Source organism: Stigmatopora nigra, chromosome 7, assembly GCF_051989575.1.
Source record: "Stigmatopora nigra isolate UIUO_SnigA chromosome 7, RoL_Snig_1.1, whole genome shotgun sequence".
Taxonomy (NCBI): Eukaryota; Metazoa; Chordata; class Actinopteri; order Syngnathiformes; family Syngnathidae; genus Stigmatopora; species Stigmatopora nigra.
Genome location: NC_135514.1, coordinates 3,685,938 through 3,708,528, shown reverse-complemented (window position 1 = coordinate 3,708,528; position 22,591 = coordinate 3,685,938). Strand labels below are relative to the sequence as shown.

Genomic DNA, 22,591 nt, shown 5'->3' with positions numbered 1-22,591 from the left:
TAGTGTGTGCATTTGAATGGACTTATGATTTGCAGGAAGCCCAGTCAACCAATTGATGACATGTTCCAAACTAGAAATAAAAGATACCATATTAGACTTATTTTGAGGATGTTATTCAGATCACTCTCTTTGATAGGCCACTATTGAGATATCCTGTGGTAATAGTGAGAATTACATAGAAAAACACAGTGTAGAAAGAGTATAATGGGGAGAACAAAAAAAAAAAAGAAACCCAAGGTCGAGCTCTTTCACCAATGAAAATCTCATTAAATTATTAGATTAATGTTTGGCAGACAGTCTACAATGTGGTCATTAAAAAAACACATTTGGTTAATTACCCTTCAAAGTGAAACAGAAAAACTTATGTAATATACCTCAGATAATGGAAAATCAGATTTAAAGAGGACATTTAACAGCAAAAATGTATCACCAGCACAAAATATGTATTTTGTTCTCACAAATAACATAGTAGTAGTCCAAAGTGATGAATATCTCTGGATTTCTGTTGAAATGTTATGCTCTTTGTGCGCTGCCAACATCCTCCCTATCCTCCATACAAACTCTCAGCCAATAAATGATTACTCAAAAATAAATACATTTGGAAAAACTCAATCATATTTGTAAATACCCACTTCCAATACTCTGAAAATGATCACCTTGATCATGAGATCAAATCAGGAACGTATTTACTAACTTATAAAGAAGGAGAAGATGAGAGGGTTTCAGGTAGTATAAAATTATTTTAATGTACTTTTTGTTTGGAAATGTAAAAAAAAAAAAAACTAAAAATGAAAATACATCTGCTTCACAATGGCCACAGAAATAGGCTAACTGACAACCAACCATTCAATGGAAGATCAACGAAACAACCAAATTAAGTATTTACAAATGCAGCTGCACAAAAATGGAAAAAAGTATATACACTATAATATATACTATGTACAATATAAATATGAATTAATTATATAAACATATCTATATAATTTCAATTGAAAAGCAGTTAGGGCATAGGGTTGTATAACATGCCCTACTAGCAAAGTGGTACCATTTGGCTGCAGTCGACCCAGCGAGCAGACTGATATCACAACCTCTCATTCTCTGCAGGGGTTTTCTAACTACTGCACATTATTCTTTTCTTATTAGAGACCGGTTTACTCTCATAACTTTCTTAATTGCCCATAGTTGATTACTTCAACATTTACGGAGCAGCTATTGAGATACTATTAAAAAATAATATTTTAACCCCAAAATGCCTACAATAAACACTATTATTTAAGATAACACTGTTTCATGAAACCATCTGTTAAGGTTTCACGCTGGTCATGCTCAGATTTTGAGGGGGTTACATTTTTAAAGATTCACATTGAGAAAGGTTTTTGAAAAAGTGTCCGACAGCTTAGAGGGCAAACGTGTCACCCTCCAGAGAAATCATTTTGGAGGCAAAAAGATGTTTGGCAAAAGTTAACTGCTTCGTGATCCAACTTTTAAAACATACAGTTCATGACTTGTCAAGAATCAGATGATTTGATATGATTCATGGGAACACATGCCAATCTCCAGATGACTCAGGGACAACTCCCAAGTCGAGTTCAGAAGTTGGAGTGACTTCAGTAGTTGGTTCTTCTTGGTGCAATCTCACATCCTGTATTTGACCTTTGGAAACAAAATATATAAGCTGCAAGTTAGAAAAATAATGTAATATAAACAATAATGACTTAAGAAGCTCCAAAACCAATGGATTAATTAATTTTGACAATCGACATGCTCACCATAGCCATGGGCTCTCTTCATGTGGTGTCTCATGTTGCTCTTTTGAGTAAATCGGATGCTGCACATCTCACACTTGAAGGGCTTTTTTCCCGTGTGTTTGACCATGTGCACCTGTAAAGAACTCTTCTGATTGAAAGCTTTGTCACACTGAGGGCACTTGAAGGGACGCTCGCCTGGAGGACAATGAAACAAACACTTGCAAATAAGTATTGGCCTTTTGCACCAATTCTACAAAACTTGTGTGTAAAAATTGGAATTCTTCATATGCTCATCTCAGGAATAATGCTCTATTGGGAAGTATTTGGGCATGTAACATATTAGAGGCAATATTTGAAAGCTCTTTTTTACATTGTTTTTTTTTTGGTTCAAAACGTCAGACAGTGTTTTTTTAGCTCAAAGCGGGACACGTACGTTTGTTGATGAATACAGGATGATTCTGTTTCTCAAGGGACTTTCGGCAATCCTAACTGGAACTAACATGACAATAGAGATATATTTTTCCTGCTGGTGTGATGAGATTCCCAGTCTTCACAGTGCTTATTTATGCAAAATACTGCAATCACTTAGCTAAAGCTGCTCTACATTGATAACAAAGACATAGACAAGCTTAACAAAAAAAAAACTAATGCCTATTTTCCATCAGTATAGTCTCATTAGCAGGCTGTCACCAAGACTTTACACTCCCCAACAATCATAGCACCAAATGACATATTTGCTTTAAAATATATCTTGTCTTAAGGATGAATAATTTCTATTGTAAACCATTCCACAAAACACTCCCGTAAGCTATTTATTCCCAATAGGTTTATGTATATTTCCTGATGAAATGATTTGCAATGTCCTAAAAATGAGAGCATACAAATGAGTTTAATCATCTTAAAATTGGTGCCATGGTTATGTTAATGACAGTAGCAAATTAAAATGATATTATGAAACATCAGAAGCTAGCAGTAATTCATGATCCTTCATGACAATAAATACTGCATGATGGTGGCGGTAATGTTGCAGTGTTGCACAACTGCTTCATAAAAGCAAAGACACCTAAAGGTCTGAAGAATTATTAACATGATCTATATATACATACTATCATTGGCCCATTTAAATGGTAATTGGGTGAAATATGTGTGACTTTATGCTTTATAGAGCTAATCATGACTTGATTTCACAGTAATGTAAAGCAAGACTCATTCATAGGAATACATTTCCTCAAATTACCTGTGTGTGTGCGATTGTGTCTCTCCAGTTGACTGCGCTTAGGGAAGGCCTTCCCGCATGAGGAGCAGCTATAGGCTCTTGGTTTGAGGGAGCTTGGCGATGGGCCTGGCTGGTGCACTCGTTCATGCTCCTATAACCAAATAAAAATTGGGGTAACTCTCACACATTGAGCGCGTCTCTCACACATTTCAGGCCATTCCCACGCTTTGGCCACATCTTACATTACTCTCACTCCATAGAAATATAAATCAACCTTTGTCATAATACACAAAAATGAAATTAAGTCACTAGATCATCAAACCGTTCCGATTTGCAGTTGCTGTATAACTGTCACTCCATGTGCTTCCGGTGCAATGTGGTGTGCCTCATAAATATCGCTCCATTTATTAGGGAACTCAGTACAGGTACAATTTAAAGACTAAACATCTTATTTTGTAAATTATATGTTCTTGCAATCAATGTATAGGATTTCCATATAAATATTAACATTTGGGATCTATTCATTCATTTACATATTCACGGTGAGCAAATATAATTGAACGGTCATATTAACAACATCCATTCAAAAAGTAGGTGACCAAATGAAAATTGCAGGAACCTAAAATTTAAGACCTCCCTGTAGAACTTTGCATATCAAGCATTGGTATTTTGTTAAGAGTTACATTTATTCCACAAAAGTGCACTAAAAGACGGCAGTTTGGTCTAAGAAAAATACTTTTAACTCTACTGGTAAAACGAACATACCTTGATTATGTTTTCTACTTGAAAAAAAACATCTTTTTTTTTTTAATCGCACAAATTAGCATAATTAAGTACTTAAGTGTTGTAAACATTAATTTAATTGTATTGTTGGTGATACAAATTTGACTATTTTTTCAAATTACATGCACATGGGGAACAATCACAATATGGTGGTCAAGCTGCTTTAGAGTAATGCTTACCTTTAGGTGCATTGCTCGCTTAAAGGCTTTGTTGCAGATGTTGCAGATGTGACATCGGTCTTTAGTATGAGCTTGCTCGTTAGGGTGGCCCTTTGTACCCTTGTGGCTATCATTTCCAGTCTGGAACACAAACCAAAATATTCACGTCAAATGGATTCTCCTCATTATTAATGGATCATAAAAATGGCTTACTGAAAAAAACATAACGATGTGGGTTCTAATGTACTTCTAATCTTTGCAAAATTGTCAGATTTATGAACTAATTGTGATCTAAATGAACATTTGTATGATTGATAAGAGGACTTACATGATAACCATTGTCGGATGTGCCCATCAGAGACTGAGAATTATGGCTGAGCAGTATGACAGAAGGGCCTGCAATAGTGGGTTGCCCTGGTTGTAGATTGGAGTCATGAAGCACTGCAGGGAATGTTTGGCCCTAACAATAGAGGGAAAAAAAACATTGACTTACTTAATTCTGATGCTGAAGACTGGGAGAGAATGGTGGTTACAACGATTAAAAAATAATAAATTTTCATCTTAAAACAAAAACAACAACAACAAAATATAATAATTTACCTGAGCATTAAGGTTCAGAGCAACACCATCCAGCATGCCCTGAGGATCTGCCAGGGTCAAAGTAACACTACCATCATTGGCCACACCTCCTGGTGACAACACTAGGCTTTGAGATGAAGTGGGGTGTGATAGCGAGGTGCTCGACTGAAGACTTGTAACTGTAAGAAAGATTGTTGTAGTTTTAATATTTTCATGCCCATTTTTATGTCATACTGTAAAGTCAAATTCATACAAGCTACTTATCAATAATAAATTGATTTTATAAGAGCTCACAGCCACGCAAATGACAAAAGGAAGGGGACACCTTATAAATGAGCATCCAATCTTAAATTGGTTGATAATGAGATTTGTGATCAAACAGGGTATAATTATATTTATGTAATTATTCCATATTAATATGTATGCACCTAGAGTTTATATTTAGTAGTGGGGCGTATGGGCAATGATTTTTTTCCTTTAATTTTATAAAAATTTGGGTGGTGCAATTTATACTTCTATTAAGGAGCATTAATTTAGGGGAAACGCAGATCTGTAACCACCCAAAACGTTTGGAGAACTTGGACAATTTTTCATTTTAAATTGCAAAAAACAAAAAATACATTTCTGGATTAACTAGTCGTGCAATATGCCTAAAGAAGTTAAACGAATGCAGAAAATGGGCCCCCTTGTCTTTTGGTTGATTTGAATTCCTGTCAGTTAATTGGTTAATTGGAAACCAAAATTGGTATGTCGGATTATGTCAATGGCTAGGTTACCTCCCACATTCCAAAAACATTACCCACATTCTTAACTAAGCCTTACTATTCATTCCGGTGTTGGTGTGGTTCTGAGGTAGAAGGTGGTCATTGGTGGGCTGGCTTGTAAGTGGTGATGCTAGCCTGAGGCCACTGTTCAGGTCTGAATTGCTGTTCTGCTGGGGAAGTAGATCTTGACCTGTAAATATGTGGAATTATAGCTTACTGAATTTAATGGAAAATAAGTTGTACAAGTAAAAAAATGCATAGTAATGAAAACAAAACCAGTTATAAATCAAACTAGAGTATATGTCACATTTCAATGTAAAAAGAATAAATCCAACTCCATGAAAATATATTTCATTAATTCATTTTCAGAGCTGCTTATCCTCACGATGGTCATAGGGGTGCTGAAGCCTAACCCAGCCAACAACGGGCAGTAGGTGGGGTAGCTAGCCAACATTTCTTAGAGGAAATTAAAATAATGAATAGCAAATGACGTGGGAAGAAGTATGTCACCAGTGGCTATTACTTTATCCGGCTGTTTTTTAGTACCATATACCATTCCACTCTACAATAGACCACTAACTCAAATCTCCCTTAAGAAATAACATTGTACACTTCATGCATCCGTCATGCAAATATTTCTCAATGTATTATTATAATTAGTATTTTAATTAGTAGTTCATGTCTGTGGGTAATTACTTTTTTAATTTTTTTTCTTAATCTTTATCTGTTAGGAAGGTCTGGCAGACTTGACCATTAAGTGTGTAAGTATGTGACTGTACCTTGACAGAATATTTCTTTCTCTCAAAGTGAGTGTCTGAATTTATAAGAAAATAAGACATAGCGCTCATGGGAAATACCTGATATGGTGAGCGTGATCTCTTGATGGTTCACTGATGAATTGTTTGAACCAGACACTGCTGCTTGTACTTGCGCTAGAGCTTGTGAGAAGCTGGAATTGTTGATTGTAAGTGTAATCTCCTGATTGCTTGTGCCGCCAGTCACCAACCCAGTGCTGCCTAAAACATGGGCCAAGTCCTGAGAGCCTGGATGATAAGGGATTGGAAATCTTAAAATTTATTATTCAGCTCTAAAACATATTGCTCTCCATTAAGAAACATACTTGTGTCCTGGTCAGAAAGACCAGCCATTGTGACCTGGGCAGGTGTAATTGCAGAAGGCTGCAGGCCAAGGCTCGTCAAAGGGTGGAGGACAACATTCGCAGAGACCGTTTGGTCACTACTAGACATTAATTGACTGCCAGAGTGGAGGACAAGACCAGTGTCAACACTTAGAGGCTGCGAGAGAAGACCTCCATGCTGTAGTGTCTGCTGAAGAAGGGCGTGGTCAATCTGCAAAAGAAAATATAGTGTTACATAATAATAGAAATGTAATCATTCTATGGGTAGGTATAGTCCAATAGAAACATTTTGGTTTAAATCAAAGAAATAGAGTAAATAATTAACCTGCAAAGTGATGTTGTTTAGGTTGCTTGCATCAATACCAGAGATTTGGACATTTGGGCCCACCGAATTGGTGGAAGTCAACTGGAGTTGAATCCCTTCAAGTGTGGTCAGACCATCCGAAAGGGGAACATTAACATCTCCTGGCAAAACAAAGACAAACAGACATTACTGATCAATTAGAAGTTAGATTTTGAATTGTTATTTTAAATGCATCTCTCAAATAAACATTATGGAATTAAAACCATGTTTGAAAATCTATGTCCTCTCCAATGTTCTCCAATATTTCGTATAGTCTGTTGCGTAAACCAAGAAGTGAGCATTCACTGTGATATCATATACAAATTGTTACACTTATACCGTAGACTCAAACGAGTACTTACATTTTTTTTTTATCATGTAAAAGCAGACAATACCTGACATTGGGGCAGGAAGAATAGCTTGTCCCACAAGGCCCAACTGTAATAGATTCTGGTCAAACTGCCCAGTCAGCACTTGGTTTGCTGGGAGATAGATGTTATCAGAGTTGGGAGTTTGTAGCAGTCCAACAGTCTGAAGTGTTTCTGGCATTGGTGCGGGCTGTTCTTGTCCTGAGCCCCCAGCAAGGTCCATGTCTTGAGTTTGACAGACCTGGTTAGATGGTGTGGACCGCTTGGACTTACGGCTTTCGCCATTAGCGCGCAAGTGGCACTGTATATGTGTTTTTCGATGGCCAGAGGTCCGAAAACGAAGGTCACAGAAGGGGCATTTGAAAGGCTTGGAGCCCGTGTGGAGCCGCATATGCACCTTTAAACTACCTTTTGTAGAGAAGGAAGTGTTGCACATGTGGCAGTTGACAAGTTTCTGACCTGAAAAAATGAGAAGACATTAAGTTGTTAATGTGAAATAGTTAAACCTACAAACAAAATTTTAACAAACAAGCAAAGTCCAGTTGGCTTGAATTAAAAAAAACAGCCTGATGATTATTAATAATTTCAGAAGGAAAATTGGTATTTTTTCTAATAAATGTGGTGGCAATAAGCTTAAAAAAAGAAGAAAGAAATAGATTCAATTAATTCAGCCAACATTAAGGATCCAGCAATATCGTTAACCCAGGGTCACTACGCTGCCCAAAAAATAATTACAAAGATTTCAAAAACAAAAACAAAAACAGCAACTAACCGGTGTGTGTCTTCACATGACAATCGAGAGTTGATTTCACAGTAAAACTCTTCCCACATTCATCACACTTGTATGGTCTTTCTCCCGTGTGGATTCGAACGTGCCTAGAAAATTGGGGTTCAAGTTTTAGTGATTTGCCGAGTTCAGCCCATTTCAAAGTGCAGCGTACTTAAAAATCATAATGATAAAATAAAAACAAAACCAGAAGATGATAGGCAAATTAATAAACACAGAAAAAATGGGTCATGTTTTCAGATTGCGCCTTTTTTAGTGTGCTGTTTGAAAGGATAAATTAAACTACATCAAAAACTACTCAGAGAAAACCATTCACATATGTTCGATACAAGGAATTGCTTTCCTGCACGATAACAGTTTTTATATTTGATCCAATTAGTCGGTGAAGGGCTACAATAAAGAGTAAATAAGAGTATCAAAACAATTGAATGCACCCTCCCCAGTTGATATTTGTATTGGTGCTAAGGTATCAAAATGGCCCCAACATTACCTGACGAGGTCACTGGGTTTCTTGAAACTCTTTGGGCAAAAATTGCAGCAGTTTGGAAATTTGGGTTCGGTCTCCAGCACATCCGTCTTGTCTTTGATCTCACTGATGCGATCTCTCTCGGCTGCAGACTGGGAAAGTATTCGCTCTGACACAGAGGCCTCCTCACCAGGATCTTTTGCCAATTCTGCAGCCTGCTCCTCCGTGAAAGGAATTATTTCAACAGCCCTTCTCTTCGATGTTTTTGGGTCCTCTTCTTCGTCTTCGTCTTCATCCTCCCTGACATCTTGATCTTCCAAACCAATAACTGAAACGATAAATGACAAATGTTCAAGTAAGCACATATTCACATACGTTGAGGTGGCTTCTACATTAGCTCTTCTGATAAACACTTCATAATCAGAATGGCATTAAAGTAGGTGTTTGTTTACAGTCGTACATCGCCTTATGAAATTAATTGGTTCTAGAACTTTTTTTGGAACTTGAAAATTTCCTAAGTAGGTGTACCTTATATGTAAATTCTTTAATTAATTCCATGGCCCTCACACAACTACAAACTAAACCCTTTAAAATTGGCCAGTGTCTCAATTTTGTATGAACGATGTGAGGAAACACAAAAATGAGAGAAAGTTATGAGGAAATTATTTATTTATGTCTTAAAATAAATAAAGCATATGAATATGTGCTCTGTGCCACTGAAATAGTAAGAGCCCGTTCTACCAGGGCCAAAAGCTGTCCACTTTGTACTAAATTTTAGACTTTTACCTGGGCCCCGTGTCTATGAAAATATGTGCTCCATTGCATTTGTACGGTTTTAAGGGGAATTGCAATCATTAATAAGGGGGAGCATTTAGTCGAGGTGGACAAGTAGGTAAGAGAGAATCTTGAAACATGGATAGTGGTTGTTGTGAAACAGCCAATTGAATTTAATGCTTTAAAAGGCTGAGATTTAAGGTATATTTTAGAAAGGTTTGTGATATCAGAAGAGGATATTGAATCCAAGCAATCCACACGAAAAGCAATCTATCAATATATGTCAATGAAATCACCTGCAGCAGACATAATAAATCACAAACTAACTTCAGATAACTTACTTTGATTTTCAATGGCGTGATCCTTTTTCAGGTGCTTTTTAACCAGCAGGCTCGTCCTGAAGGTCTCATCACACATGGAGCATTTGAATGACTTTATATGAATAATCATGTGGCGGTTCAGGCTGCCATTGGTTGTGAAAGAGGCATCACACACATTACACCTGAAGGGTTTTACTCCTGTAATTCCAGATAGGATCATAAGAGATTTATTTTTTTGATTAAAAACAAACCATTTTGAATTACTGCACTGTCGTGTTATGAATGTAAAAAACATAACTACATTATTGTTCAAGCAATACACAAAAAAGACGACTCTCAAGAAATTAAATAAAATTGTTTTTAAAAAAGTATAAATAAACGTCATTAGAAAAAAACTACCTTTAATGATTATTAAACCTACAAAACATGTTAGATTAAAATGAAAAATATATATAAAAATATGTCTCATCTCATATCAATTTCTGAACCACTTTATCCTCACTAGGGTCACGGGGGACTGGAGCCTATCCCAGCTGACTTTGGGCCAAAGGCGGGGGACACCCTGAATTGGTGGCCAGCCAATTGCAGGGCACAAGGAGGCGAACAACCTTTAATGCTCATACTCATACCTAAGGGCAGGTTAGAGTGTGAGGTATCATTTGGGATGGAACCCTCGACCGCAGAACTGCGAGGCCAACGCACTAAGAACTTCCCCACAAGGCCGCCAAAATTGCATAAATTTAGTCAAATATAACAACATTTCCAAAAATTTCAGAAATTTACCTGTATGTGTGTTCAAATGGGATTTCAGCACACCAGCTGATACAAAAGCTCTTCCACACAGGTGACATCTGAATGGCTTTTCTCCAGTGTGGGAGCGCAAATGCTGTTTCAGATGACTTGACTTTTTGAAGCCTTTGTTACACCAACTGCATCTAAAGAGAGAAAAAAATTATTCTTAGCAGCTACATTAATAATTAAAATCTAGTTCAGTCTCTTGTGTCAAAACAGAATGTTCGCCATATTTGAACTATTTCTCATTTTCAAGTTTTTTTTTTCACCTTCTCATTTTTTTGCCCTTTACTGATCACATCTTATAATGTTTAACATATTTTCAAAGGTCAACTCTATCGTTCTACAATAAATACCAAATAAAGATGAAATTATTATCAAAGGTGGAGGGCAGGGGCACATTTAAAGACACTTCCAGAAAAGACTCAAAGATTGATGAATGAAGAATCTGTAGTTGAACAAAAAACAATGACCCAACCAAAATAAAACTATTAATTCAAGGAAACACTTAAAACTAACTCAAGTGGGCATGCGATGATGCAGAAGGCCAAAGATCCAAACTGGCAAAAGCAGCTAAACTCACACTTGTAGAGTCACAATATTATGGGCTTAAAAGAAGTTAACAAGTTAGATTTTCTTTCATACAATATCAGTTTTGGCCCCGGCCCCCTAAAAACATAACTGCTAGATCTGAAATAGACCTGTATGCTCTCTTGCTATTGTTTTCACTGTCCTCCTGGTATTCATGTGGATCAGTATCCAGTTGTAGCTCCTCCTGACTGTTGTGCTGGAGAAGTCCATTTGTCTAAATAAATACAAAACCAATTTCCCTCAAATAAATAATACATACACATAGAAGCCATTCATATTAAATCATATGGTATACAGTAATCTGTGAATCATTGCATCATCCTTTATCAAAATGTTTAATATAAAATTTCATTACTATTGAGAAATGATTCTAATTTTTTTACAATTTAGACTACTCTAATGACAATAGCTATAAAACATGTGAAATATAGTATGTACAATGTGTAGTTATTTTATATTAATTTCCTTTAAAAAACAATTTTGAAGATTCTGACAACATCAATATGCTGTAATAATGGCCATATATTAGAATTTCATATTTTTTATCATATAATTGGTTTTGTTTTCTAATTCTTGAGGAATGTAGCGATTCATCATTGTAATTCAAATAAGCAGGCATCCTAGTATATCTAACGCCGATTAAAGGAGGCTATTAATCAAGCAATCTTATATTAATCAATTATAATTCATTTTGTTTTAGGACTCTCATGTGGGAGTCTCGAGTCTTGGTTTAGATAAAATGCAATCCACCAATGATTCACAGAGTGAATGAAAACCATAGTTGAGTGAACAGATTTTGAGTTTGGGACTCACCACTTCTGCGTTGGTGACATGAAGCAAATTTGGGGTGTTAAAACTGGATGAAAGAGCCTGAGACTCCAATGTACTGGAGTCCTGTAACTGCTGGACAGTGGAGAACTGGCTTTGACTGTAACTTGATTCTGTCATTGCAAAGCCTTGAGGAGTGCACACAAATACAATACATATGCTTATGGTAGAGAGCAGCTCTTGAATGCATTTTATATAATTTGTTTTCATTTATGTTGAAAATGGCAAAATGTTCCACAAGATCCATTGCTGTCCCTCTGCATTGTGAAAGTCCTTAACCAGGACTATTCAATATTTATTCGCTATTTCAGATATTTGTAAATTAACATGAAATAGAGCTAATTCATCAGATCAGCAACCGAATGACCAAAAGCGAATGGAAAAAAAGGCACAGAAGAGAAAGACAAATGGGAATTAATGAGCAATTTTCCTTCATTAAAGCTGGCACTAGTATGAGCAGTGAATCAAGGCTGTCCGAGTTAGGTGCACTTACAATTTATATGAACAAAAATCAGTTTGAATGAGTATACCTTGTGTCAAACCTTGCTGGTCAAATGTGGTCTGAGGGAGTGTTGACGTTTCAAACTGGGTGATATTCTGTGATAGAGTGTGTTGAGTAGTCACATAAGAATCTGTAAACAAGAAAACATGGTTAAGTATGTCCCCACCAATAGAATACACGTTTAGGATGTACAGTACAGTATTATGTATTGTGACTAAACTAAAATATATCTATAATTCTAACCCTACAATTAGTGGTGCATTAAGTTACATCAAGCATTAGCAACAAAAGTCAGTGGCTTTATGTTAAACATAACGTCAGCGCATTTTACTGTGTTTTGTCGCTTTTCATTGATGACTTGGTGAGTCATGAGCTGTTTTTATAGATAAGGGATAGCTATGAAAAGGTGGTAACTTAGGAAAAAACACCATGTTTTGCTATTTGTCACTTGCTCGCATTATGTAACAGAGAGGGATATTGTACCGTGTACCGAGTCGAATGGTGCTTGGCAGACCTAATTGCTAAATAGCTGGCAGTTATTAAATGGTGATGGAAAGACCTAATAATCTTTGTGATTATGTGTAATCATTCTTGTTACCTTCTCTTTGCACCAGTGGTTGATCTGCCAACTGAGCTTCTAACGTCACTGGCTGGCCTCCGCTTGCAACGTCTGCTTGTCCAAGTGCCAGCATATTTTCTTGCTCACCTGGAGTTGCAGGTGGTTGCTCAAGGGAGTTTCCCTCCATCTCCACCTGTATATCATGGGGCACTGTGCCAGCTTCCAGCTGGTCAGACGACTGAGGCTGCAATTGTTGAGCCAGTTCATATCTGGTTTTGGGTTGAATTCATAGGAGAAAAGTATAGGTTTTTTTTACATTGATCATGGCTTTGTTTGAATTAACTGCTAAATAAATTGTGCAGTACTAGATCATATCATAATGTCCTAAAATAAACATTTTAAACAATCTTAGCTATACATTTATTGCATATAACTAGAAAAATAAATTAATTCAAAAACCTGTGTGTCTTCATGTGTTTCCTACAATTTGGAGAGGACTTAAAGGTCTTCTGGCAGTAGGGGCACATGTAAGGCCGTAGGTCACTGTGGGTCGTCATGTGACGACGTAGGCTACCACTGGTGGTGAACGTTGTATCACACATAACACACTTGTATGCCTTTAGCCCGGAATGGGTCCTGATGTGTGCCTTAAGGACCCCTGAGGAGGCGAAACCCCGACTACATTGGACACACTTGTATGGCCTTTCTCCTGTATGAGATCTTGTTTGAGCAAATAGAAAAACAATGATAGTATCTGCTTATCTTCTTGTACATTTTCAGGAAAATAATGCAAAATGAAAAAGTCCAAAAATCTCAGTGGCTCTACAATCAGCAATGAGACAAATTGTTTTCTCTCTATAAACCTTGTAGATTTAATAACAAGATGGCTTATGAATAGATAATTATTTGTTAACGAACTTTATGCGGGCAGGTTTTTCATTCATTTTACTTAGCATGTCGGCAGTCTCCCAGTAAATTTTTTACTTGGGTACTGAATAATTAAATTACTATAGTGCAAAATTTACAGTACTTGCCAAAACTATTCCCTTATAATTTTTCAATGAAATGCCTTGACTCACCTAACATGCTGTTTAAGATGACTTGATTTCTTATAGGCCTTATTGCAGAATTGGCACTTGTATGGACGATCACTGCCTACCACCTCAAGATACTGTTGGAATGCTAGGCGAGGGTTCTGAGATGGGATAAGGCCTGTTGAAAAAACAACACTTGGGTTTTTTATTTGTGCTGAGATACCAATTCATACAGCAATGACCAATCTTAAATAATAGCTTTACCATGTAGTTTAGACATTCTTACCAAAATCCGTAATGAGAATAGGTTCCTGTAGTGGTATGTCAGGTAATGGTAAAGTACTCTTAGAAACTCTCGATTTGTTCATTTTTCGTGGAAACCTGTGCTTCTTTTGCTGTAAACTTTTGAAGTGAGATGCAATATGGGTTTTTCGATGTCCTGATGTACGGAAGATCCGATCACAGTGTGGGCATGAAAAGGGGCGAACACCTAAAAACATTAATAAATCAATTTAGTAAAAAAAGTAAATACCCTTTTAAGACATTTACAAGTGAAAGTAAGCTGACTTTGACCATCATAAAAATAATTGCCTTTGACCCTCCAGCACTAAAAATATAATTTCGTCTCAAAAGTGCTGTCAAATTGAAGCATAATAGGCTTTGTCATAATTTATAGTCCAGCAAATGTTCTGTAACTTTACTGCAAAATAGCTCCTGTAAATTCTACAATACGGTGATGTATTTGTGGAGCAGCGGAGGGTGGTCTTGTTATCAACAAATGGCTTATTAATAAAAAATAATAAAAATATATAATTTTCACTGTTATAGTACTGTGGGTCTGACATTTGCAATGCGCTCCACAACCAAAACTATACATTGACTAGGATAAAAAGCCGGCCTGCCATGCCCAGCATAAAAGATCTCAGCTTCTTAATTCTTAGATGGGAATAGGAAAACAATAGGCTAGAGATGCGTAAGAAAAGCAAAATAATTCCTCATCTTCTTACATAGGTAAAGAGGAAACACTTATCCCAAAGAGTGATTTCAGTGGTGATGTAATGAACCAAAATACTTGAAATTCTAGGATTATTAATAGTGTTATTTCTTTTGCAGTTATGCAAAATAGAGTGGTAGAGACAGGGCCACTTTAGAGAGAACACTATTAATTTTAGTAATTACACCAATTTAGAGAACAAGGGCTCAATGATTAAATACTCAGCTCACTGCAGCACATCTTTATAAACCTCAGCATTAGGCCAGGTAGTCATACCACAGCCCCGGATATCAGACAATAGAGTGAATTTAAAAACAAGTCAAAGAATAATGGCTGAATACAGATTACCATTCCAGAAAGTGGTCCAACATTTCACTAGGGCTTATCAATATTCATGCAGTATTTTCTCTGGTACAAAACTCACCTGTATGCAGTCGCATGTGTACCTTCATGCTGCCAGATGTTGTGAAGCACTTCAGACAGCATTGACACTCAAATGCTTTAATGCCTGAGTGAGTTTTCATATGGGCTGTAAGGGTACTGTTGACAGCAAATGCACGGTAGCACTGTTTACACTTAAACGGCTTCTCATGGGTATGAATGCGAATGTGGCGGACAAGGTCACTGGGTTTCTTAAATTCCTTAGTGCAATAAGGGCATCCATGCCAACGGATGCCATTTTCCTCCCTGATGCAGCCTAAGAATAGAAGTGGTAAAAGGAGGCAGCGCTTCATGAGTATATGCAAAAATATTTGGTATTTCATAATCAAACTAGTATCTTGAATAGATCAATTCTTCTTAAGTACCTGGCATTTGTATTGGTTTCCTGAATATGCTTCTTTTTCTTTCTCTGATGTTTTTTTCTGGAAGTTGTGCTTTTTTCACTTCTTCTTTAGTCCCCTCAGATGTCTGGTTCAGGGACTCTCTGGCAATGGCATCAACCTCCTGAGTTGGCGCTACACTCAGGCCACTGTTCTCTAGAGCTTGCTACAAAAACAAAAGCTTCCCATTAGTTTAAAAAAGTACCATTGGGCCAGAATTTTATAGACTGTATCTTTGTAGTTCTAAGACTTGAAGTACATTTTTATGATTAGCTAAAAATAACCAATAGCGTCTGTGCATTGTCAGGTCACCTGGAGGATGTCTTGGTTAATGGCACTTTCCATGGCTACAGGTGGCTCTGGGGGTTGGGGCAGGGATGCCTCTCCATTGGCTTGCTCAGAAAGTTCTAGTAGTTGCTGAATGACACCTGTTACTCCTTCACCACCATCTGAACCTGCAGGGGCTGCTGTGTCTGTCTCCTATGGGTCAAATAATGATAAGAGTGATGTAACAAAATACCAAAAAATAGGGGCAAGGCTTTTAAAGATATTATGGGCGCACAAAATGCAATGTAACAACTGAAATCAAAACCACGTAAACCAAATTTGCACAAGACCAATACATTTAGAATATGCCCAAAATCATGTATCGGCCTTATAATGCCGCCCACCACAAACAAACACACAGAGTGCTTTTTAATAAAGTGCTGAAAAGTACATTAATGACAGAGATGTGTGCATTGCTAATGTGTGAATTGAAATGCATTGCTTTGTTTAACATTGTGTATTTGTTTTTACCGAAGTGCTGGAAGGCACGTCAATCACAGAGATGTGCATTTTGCCGATATGTGCATTCAAACTGCTTAACTTCTTGAATACACAGCTGCAGTCCATACAGGGGAACAACGGCACACCTTTTGCCTATAAAGGGAATAAAAAGAATATCATCAAAATATATATTACATGGCTAATGTAATTTCGAATGCCCCCTGTAGGTACTAGAATCAGGTACAACATTGCTTTGCGGCCGAATATATCGGTCGATCACTAGCTAGTATGTGCTCAGGGAACATTACTAATCTATAAGAGTGTTGCTGGGCCTGTTGAACATGAGAATTTTGTGTATGTGCCTATTTTTTTCTTCTTTTTGGGATGAGGGTCTTAGAAAATGGTCCCAACATTAAAACAATGCTCTCAGTCGAAAAGCACCTCTTATACTGACGTTTTCACAAGTAACAGCACAAGGTCTTTGGAGATAAAATATGTTGTCTTTACAGTTATGGGAACTTTGGTGAACTGTCAATCTCAAATTCTCAAGCATTGGTTGAATAATTAAAATTGGAGTCTGCATCCACTCAGAATTGGATATGGTGCAAATATAATAAATAAAAAAACTGACTGGGCCATTCCTAACCCACACAGAAATGTTAGTGTTGTTGAACATTTTAAGAGAGCCTAGTTATACCTTTTTAAAATGTCAAAGTTTACTTCATTTGCGTAAGCTCATTGGGCCACACAATCAATGAAGTGTGTTGATTTTGACATTGAAAAGTAGGCCTGGCTCAGGCATTTATAAACTGCTCCAAACGGAATTGGTGATATTAATAATAAATGCAAATGTAAACTTCTTATGCATAAACCTTGTACATTTGAGAGGTTTATTTATGGGGAAAAATAGACAATCTACCTGCCATTTGATAAATCAAATATTAAACAACAGCAATAAATTCGAAAGTCAAAAACGTGTCAACCTACTTATTAGTCTTACCTCTGAATGAACTCTCTGAACATGGGAGTGCAAGTTCCCCTTTTGGGAGAAGGAAGCAGGGCAAAACATGCAGAGGTGAGGCTTTTCCCCAGTATGTCTCACCATGTGAGTTTGCAGCACCACCTTCTGGTTAAATGCTTTGCTGCATTGTGTACACTTATAAGGCCTTTCACCTGGGTAGAAAAATAATCATTGTTACTGACAGAAAACCATTATTCATCTTGGATATCTAAAAATAGATTAGAACAGGGCAACTGTATCGAAAAGTTTGCACACCCGACCCATTTATGCATGCAAACCTCTTCCTTGGAAGTGGCTGGCATGTTATGAGCCAGTTTTTATAAGTATCACTGTTAATTCCTTTTATATTTCAGTGAGTCATCGTGCTTTTTACATTCATTTTTCTTCCATATTCATGTTCATTAGGGTCACATGCTCACGGTCGCAGCTACACTGGTTGCCAAGCAATCATTGGGCACGAAACAAAAAAGCATTCATGTTCATATTCATATAATACAAAAACTGTTGTGTTCAAACAAACTCGCATTGCATGTTTTGGGGGTGAGGGAATAAACCGCCCAAGCCCAATGCAGGCAAAATGAGAATGTGCAAACCGGAGGGACGTTCAAACCTATGCTCTTAAAACATTGCAATTACAATAGCAATTAGAAAAAAAAAATCATTGTATCAGTCAGTAGGTTAGTGGTTTTCTGTGCAGGCCGCTTACCTGTGTGTATGCGTATGTGTCTGACTAGTTGACTTGGCTTTTTGAATGCCTTTCCACAATGATGGCAGCTGTTGGTGAAACCACTACGATCTATATTTTTCTTGTAGTTTCTAGAGCTGGAAGACAGTGGCCTGCAGAGAGTGGTAATCATGGGTTTATGTATACAAAAATGTTTTCATTAACACAACTTCCTATGTTTTGCTTCCATAATATTACATTTGACATCACTTTTTTTGTGGTCATTGAAGCTTCCTGACCTCATCTTAATGTGACTCCTCATATGTTCCTTGAGGTTAGCAGATGTCTTGAGCTCCTTCCCACATGTTTTGCAGGTATAGATCTTCATACCGGACAATTCTTTACGGTGATCTTCCAAGTGAAGAGAGAGTTGACTCTGAAGGATAAACTCATCTCCACATTCTGCACAGATCAGATTCTCCAAAGTAGAGAGAAGAATGCCTTCATTGTAATTGGTATTCAATTATTCAATTTCATGTGTTGGTAGACTCACTTCTTCCATTTCATGCAGCATAGTATGGGATTTGAGGCTGGCAATGCGCGTGAACTTTTTATTGCATACAGGACAGGTGAAATCAGAGGTTGTATGTGTGGATTTGTGAAGCATAAGGTTGAATTCCACATTAAACGTCTGTGTACAATGGTCACATCGATGAGGCTAGAAAGAAGAGCAATAAGTTATCCAGAGTTATAAAGAGTTATACATTATAATTTAATATCTAAGACAATGGAGGTGAAATTCCATCAAACACAAGTAATCAGATTTTAAGGATCTGAACGGAATCTTCAGTACATACTACCAATCTTGGCTAATCTTCTGACATTCTATATTAGATATCAACATAGCCCCTCCAAAGTATAATACACTGTAATACAACAGGTTCACCTTACCTTGTCATTGATCTCATGCTCACGAAGATGTTTCTGCAGCTGGCTTTCTGTTGTAAATATCTGGGAACAGATTGTGCACTTCTTGTCCTTGATTTCACCATCCTTGAAGCCACCAACTTTATTTTCATTGACATCTGCAGCAAAAAAAACATGGACAAAACCTAAACTTAATAGCAGTTCAATGAGCTTTGATTTGGAGCAAAATGATGTGTTTAACAATATGAAAATAATGGTGTATGTGCATACTTAAATAGAATTGTGTGCCTTAACATGTATGTACTTCTTTTTAAGTGGGTACCCAACCAACATTCTTCGTGTGTATCAACATCAGTCACATCATTTGCTAGTTGACAATATTGATAACTGCTTAGAGTGGGTATCCTAACAAAAACATGTATGACAGTGTTAATGACTTGAGAATACATTCTGAGATATTCTGGAATGATATTCACATTGACATCATTATTCTCCAGATCTCATCTGATCTCATTTTCTGAACCGCTTTATCCTCATTTGGGTCGCGGGGGTGCTGCAGCCTAGCCCAACTGACATCGGGCTGGAGGCAGGGGAGACCCTGAATCGGTGGCCAGCCGATCACAGGGTACAAGGAGACGGACAAGCATGCACACTCACACCCATACCTAGGGGCAATTTAGAGTGTCCAATCAGCCTGCCATGCATGTTTTTGGAATGTGGGAGGACATGCAGGCCTGGGGAAAACATGCAAACTCCACAGAGGTGGGCATAACCTGGATTTGAACCCAGGACCCTAGATCTGTGTGGCAGACATGTTAACCGCTTGACCCATCAGGCCACCCTTTTCTCCAGATAGTTAGAGAAAACATGTTAAACATGTTAAAATGATTAACATTTCTTTAAATAATTTCAAACCCTTCATTAATTCTCTGAGGCAGTGCTGGGTTGTTGGTTAACATTGAGGGATCAAAGCCCAACTCAACAAAGGTGAGGCAGAAGGACATGAAATTACTGAGCATCCAATTCTGCATTTTGGTAATAATAGTGGTTTCGTACATGGCATAGGTGTGATGCTTTTGACCTCGATGCTAATTTTGGGTGGAAATGCACCATCAAAAATGGAAAGGGTGGACATTTTATTGTCTTTATTCCATCAAGACAACCACTAGCGGGTAGTGTTATCCTATATTTTCAGACCAACATCAAAGTAAAGAATCAAGTGTATCATTTGCACCAATCCATTACATCAGCTGTGTTTGATAGGTTTTGCGTTTATGTCGTGGTCATCTTCCTTTTAAAATTTTGCAGACTGCGTTAGACGCTTTATAATAACGTTGCACTGCACAAAATACGTCTTCTGTTCACAGCCTTCACTAATATTGTATGTCCTTAAGTCTTGTGATGGCCAAAAAACGGTCGTTTCCCCAGTGCGTGACAACAAACGTGATCGCTTGAGTAAAGACAAATTATTGAGGAAACTTTTCCCTAACGTGAAACTAGTTGGACCAGACCTAAAAGGGACTGGACATAACAAACGGCAAAATATTTTTCAAGCGAGTAACGGCGCCTAAGCTAGCTGTAGCAAAGCAACAAACGAGTTAGCAATGCTAAGGAAAAACGACTCCCAAACAGCACATTTTTAAAAATACGAAGGCGTAAGTCGCGTTAGAGATCGTAGTCATACTCCTTCGACCCACTAATATAGAATGGGAGCTAGTCAGAAGAGTCACCGAAATACTATTAATATCATTCCGCCTCAATCACTCCTTCGCCGCACAAAGCAAAGCCCACCCGCAATACTATATCCGGGGACTATATACACTATATCTAAGTGTTATAACAGACGATCTGGAGATGTTTATTCCAAACCACCAGCGTCGTTGGACAGATTAGAATCTAGAATTTTATTCGCTGCATTTTGGTACTTATTACCTGTTTCGTCGCTGCTTTTAACTCTCAGTTTGCGAGGTCGGCCCCGCGGCATAGTTCCAGTTCTCTGAGCGGGTGTGCTATGAACAACTTGCTTTTCAAAATGGCGTCTCTGTCATCTGTAGTGCGGAGTGGCCATAAAGAGACACAGCTGGATGGCGAGGGAGACATCTACCGTTTGGCCTATTGCAATGCTTCCACAGGTGTGCCCCACTTCCAAAATATCACCTATACGATACCTGACTAACAAATGTGTACGTTGAAATGAAACAAACATTTAGAAAAATGAAACAGAATTTTCCACAAAACGAAAAACGTAGCACTACCTCAACAAGACTTTGGTGTCCAATGTATCACAAAATACAAAGGGATCTGTTAAAAAAAACAAAAAAGAACAAAGGCATGAAACAACTTAAAAAGTAAATACAGTATTATTATTTTGTGAAAAAGTCCCCAAAACCTTAAACAAATTGAACAAAATAAATTAAACAAGACTTTAAAAAATTAGTATTATTTTTATATAACATGAAAACATAATTGCACTAAATTGCCATTGGCTATTAGTCTGAGTGTGAACATGACCCTTGTGAGAATAAATGGTTCAGAAAATGAATTAGTTTGAGTTTGATTTATTTAATAAAGAGACAAATAATGAACATATGCATGCTGATGTTAATGAACATGTTCAATTTTATTTATTGAATGTTTTTATTGTCAGTATACAAATATAATGATATTTTCAGCTTTTATCACATAGTGCACAAGTAACAACAGACAGGCAAATAAATAATCAATAAATAAGTACTAGTCCAAGTGAGGTCAGCAGAGTGATGTGGGCTTGTCCCGTCTGAAGTCCAGGATGAGTATGTAAATGTGTAAGATTATATCTGAAGGCTAATTTCCATCTTTAGTTCCTTGTGCTGGCTTCAATAGGTTTTATGCTATCTTGCAGGCTGATGACCAACTTGTTAGGCAGTAAGTCATGTGTGATATAATTATTGTGTTAAAATACAGTTTTGCTATCACATGAGTTCGATTGTTTCTAATAAGCCTAAACTTGGACAAATTAAATGGAATTTTATTCAGTGTTTTTTATCTGTCGTTTAAAGACAAGTTGTGAGTCAAGAGTGATTAATAGGTATTTAAATTCCTGGATTACATTGATTGGTGTATTCATTCATTCATTTTCTGAACCGCTTTATTCTCCTGGGGTCATGGGAGGTGCTGGAGCCTAACCCAGCTGAATGTGGGAGGAAACAGGAGTACCCAGAGGAAACCCACACAGAACATGCATATTCCACACAGGTGGACCGACCTGGATTTGAACCCAGGACCGTGAAGCTGTGCGGCGGACGCACTAACCACTCAAGCTGCCTGATTGTTTCAACTAGGACAAAAAAATAAATGAAAAGAAAACATCATATTTGGCCAATCAATATCAATACCAATCATGACAAGAAGGCTGGTAGTAAATGAGTTATTGTTAACCACTAAAACCCTGGTGTTCAAGGAGAGTATTCCATATTATAACCAGCTTGCAGATATTGAACAATGATATCATGACAAATTAGTTTCAAACTGGAGTCTTAAAAAAATAATAATAATAATGATAGTCATAGCAAAAGTCACCTCAAATGCCTTTTTATTTTGTTGGTTCGTTTTGTAATGTTTAAAGGTGTTTCGAGAATATAGGTTCGTTATTGTATCATTATGGGGG

At 37.3% G+C, this 22,591-nt stretch overlaps 1 protein-coding gene across 2 annotated transcripts; it reads right to left on the bottom strand.

The window, feature by feature from the left end:
* Positions 1 to 720: 720 nt before the first annotated feature.
* On the bottom strand, positions 721 to 21,120 carry LOC144199895 (zinc finger protein 236). Of its 2 annotated transcripts, none has more exons than XM_077721785.1 (32): positions 20,878 to 21,120; positions 18,970 to 19,103; positions 18,572 to 18,736; positions 18,318 to 18,496; positions 18,061 to 18,191; positions 17,334 to 17,506; positions 16,364 to 16,486; positions 15,878 to 16,045; positions 15,551 to 15,731; positions 15,169 to 15,441; positions 14,037 to 14,240; positions 13,796 to 13,928; positions 13,176 to 13,436; positions 12,756 to 12,985; positions 12,186 to 12,287; positions 11,641 to 11,783; positions 10,938 to 11,041; positions 10,228 to 10,379; positions 9,466 to 9,642; positions 8,375 to 8,678; positions 7,870 to 7,973; positions 7,125 to 7,556; positions 6,712 to 6,851; positions 6,369 to 6,597; positions 6,106 to 6,291; positions 5,307 to 5,438; positions 4,506 to 4,663; positions 4,234 to 4,365; positions 3,927 to 4,046; positions 2,986 to 3,115; positions 1,770 to 1,943; positions 721 to 1,653 (listed from the first exon to the last, which is right to left on the bottom strand). In XM_077721785.1, the coding sequence occupies exons 1-32, from the start codon at positions 20,927 to 20,929 to the stop codon at positions 1,535 to 1,537; spliced, it is 5,445 nt and encodes a 1,814-aa protein (XP_077577911.1). In that variant the 5' UTR covers positions 20,930 to 21,120; the 3' UTR covers positions 721 to 1,534. The 2 variants fall into 2 exon arrangements, with proteins under 2 accessions (XP_077577911.1, XP_077577912.1); XM_077721786.1 differs by having other exon boundaries at positions 10,228 to 10,373.
* Positions 21,121 to 22,591: the final 1,471 nt, after the last annotated feature.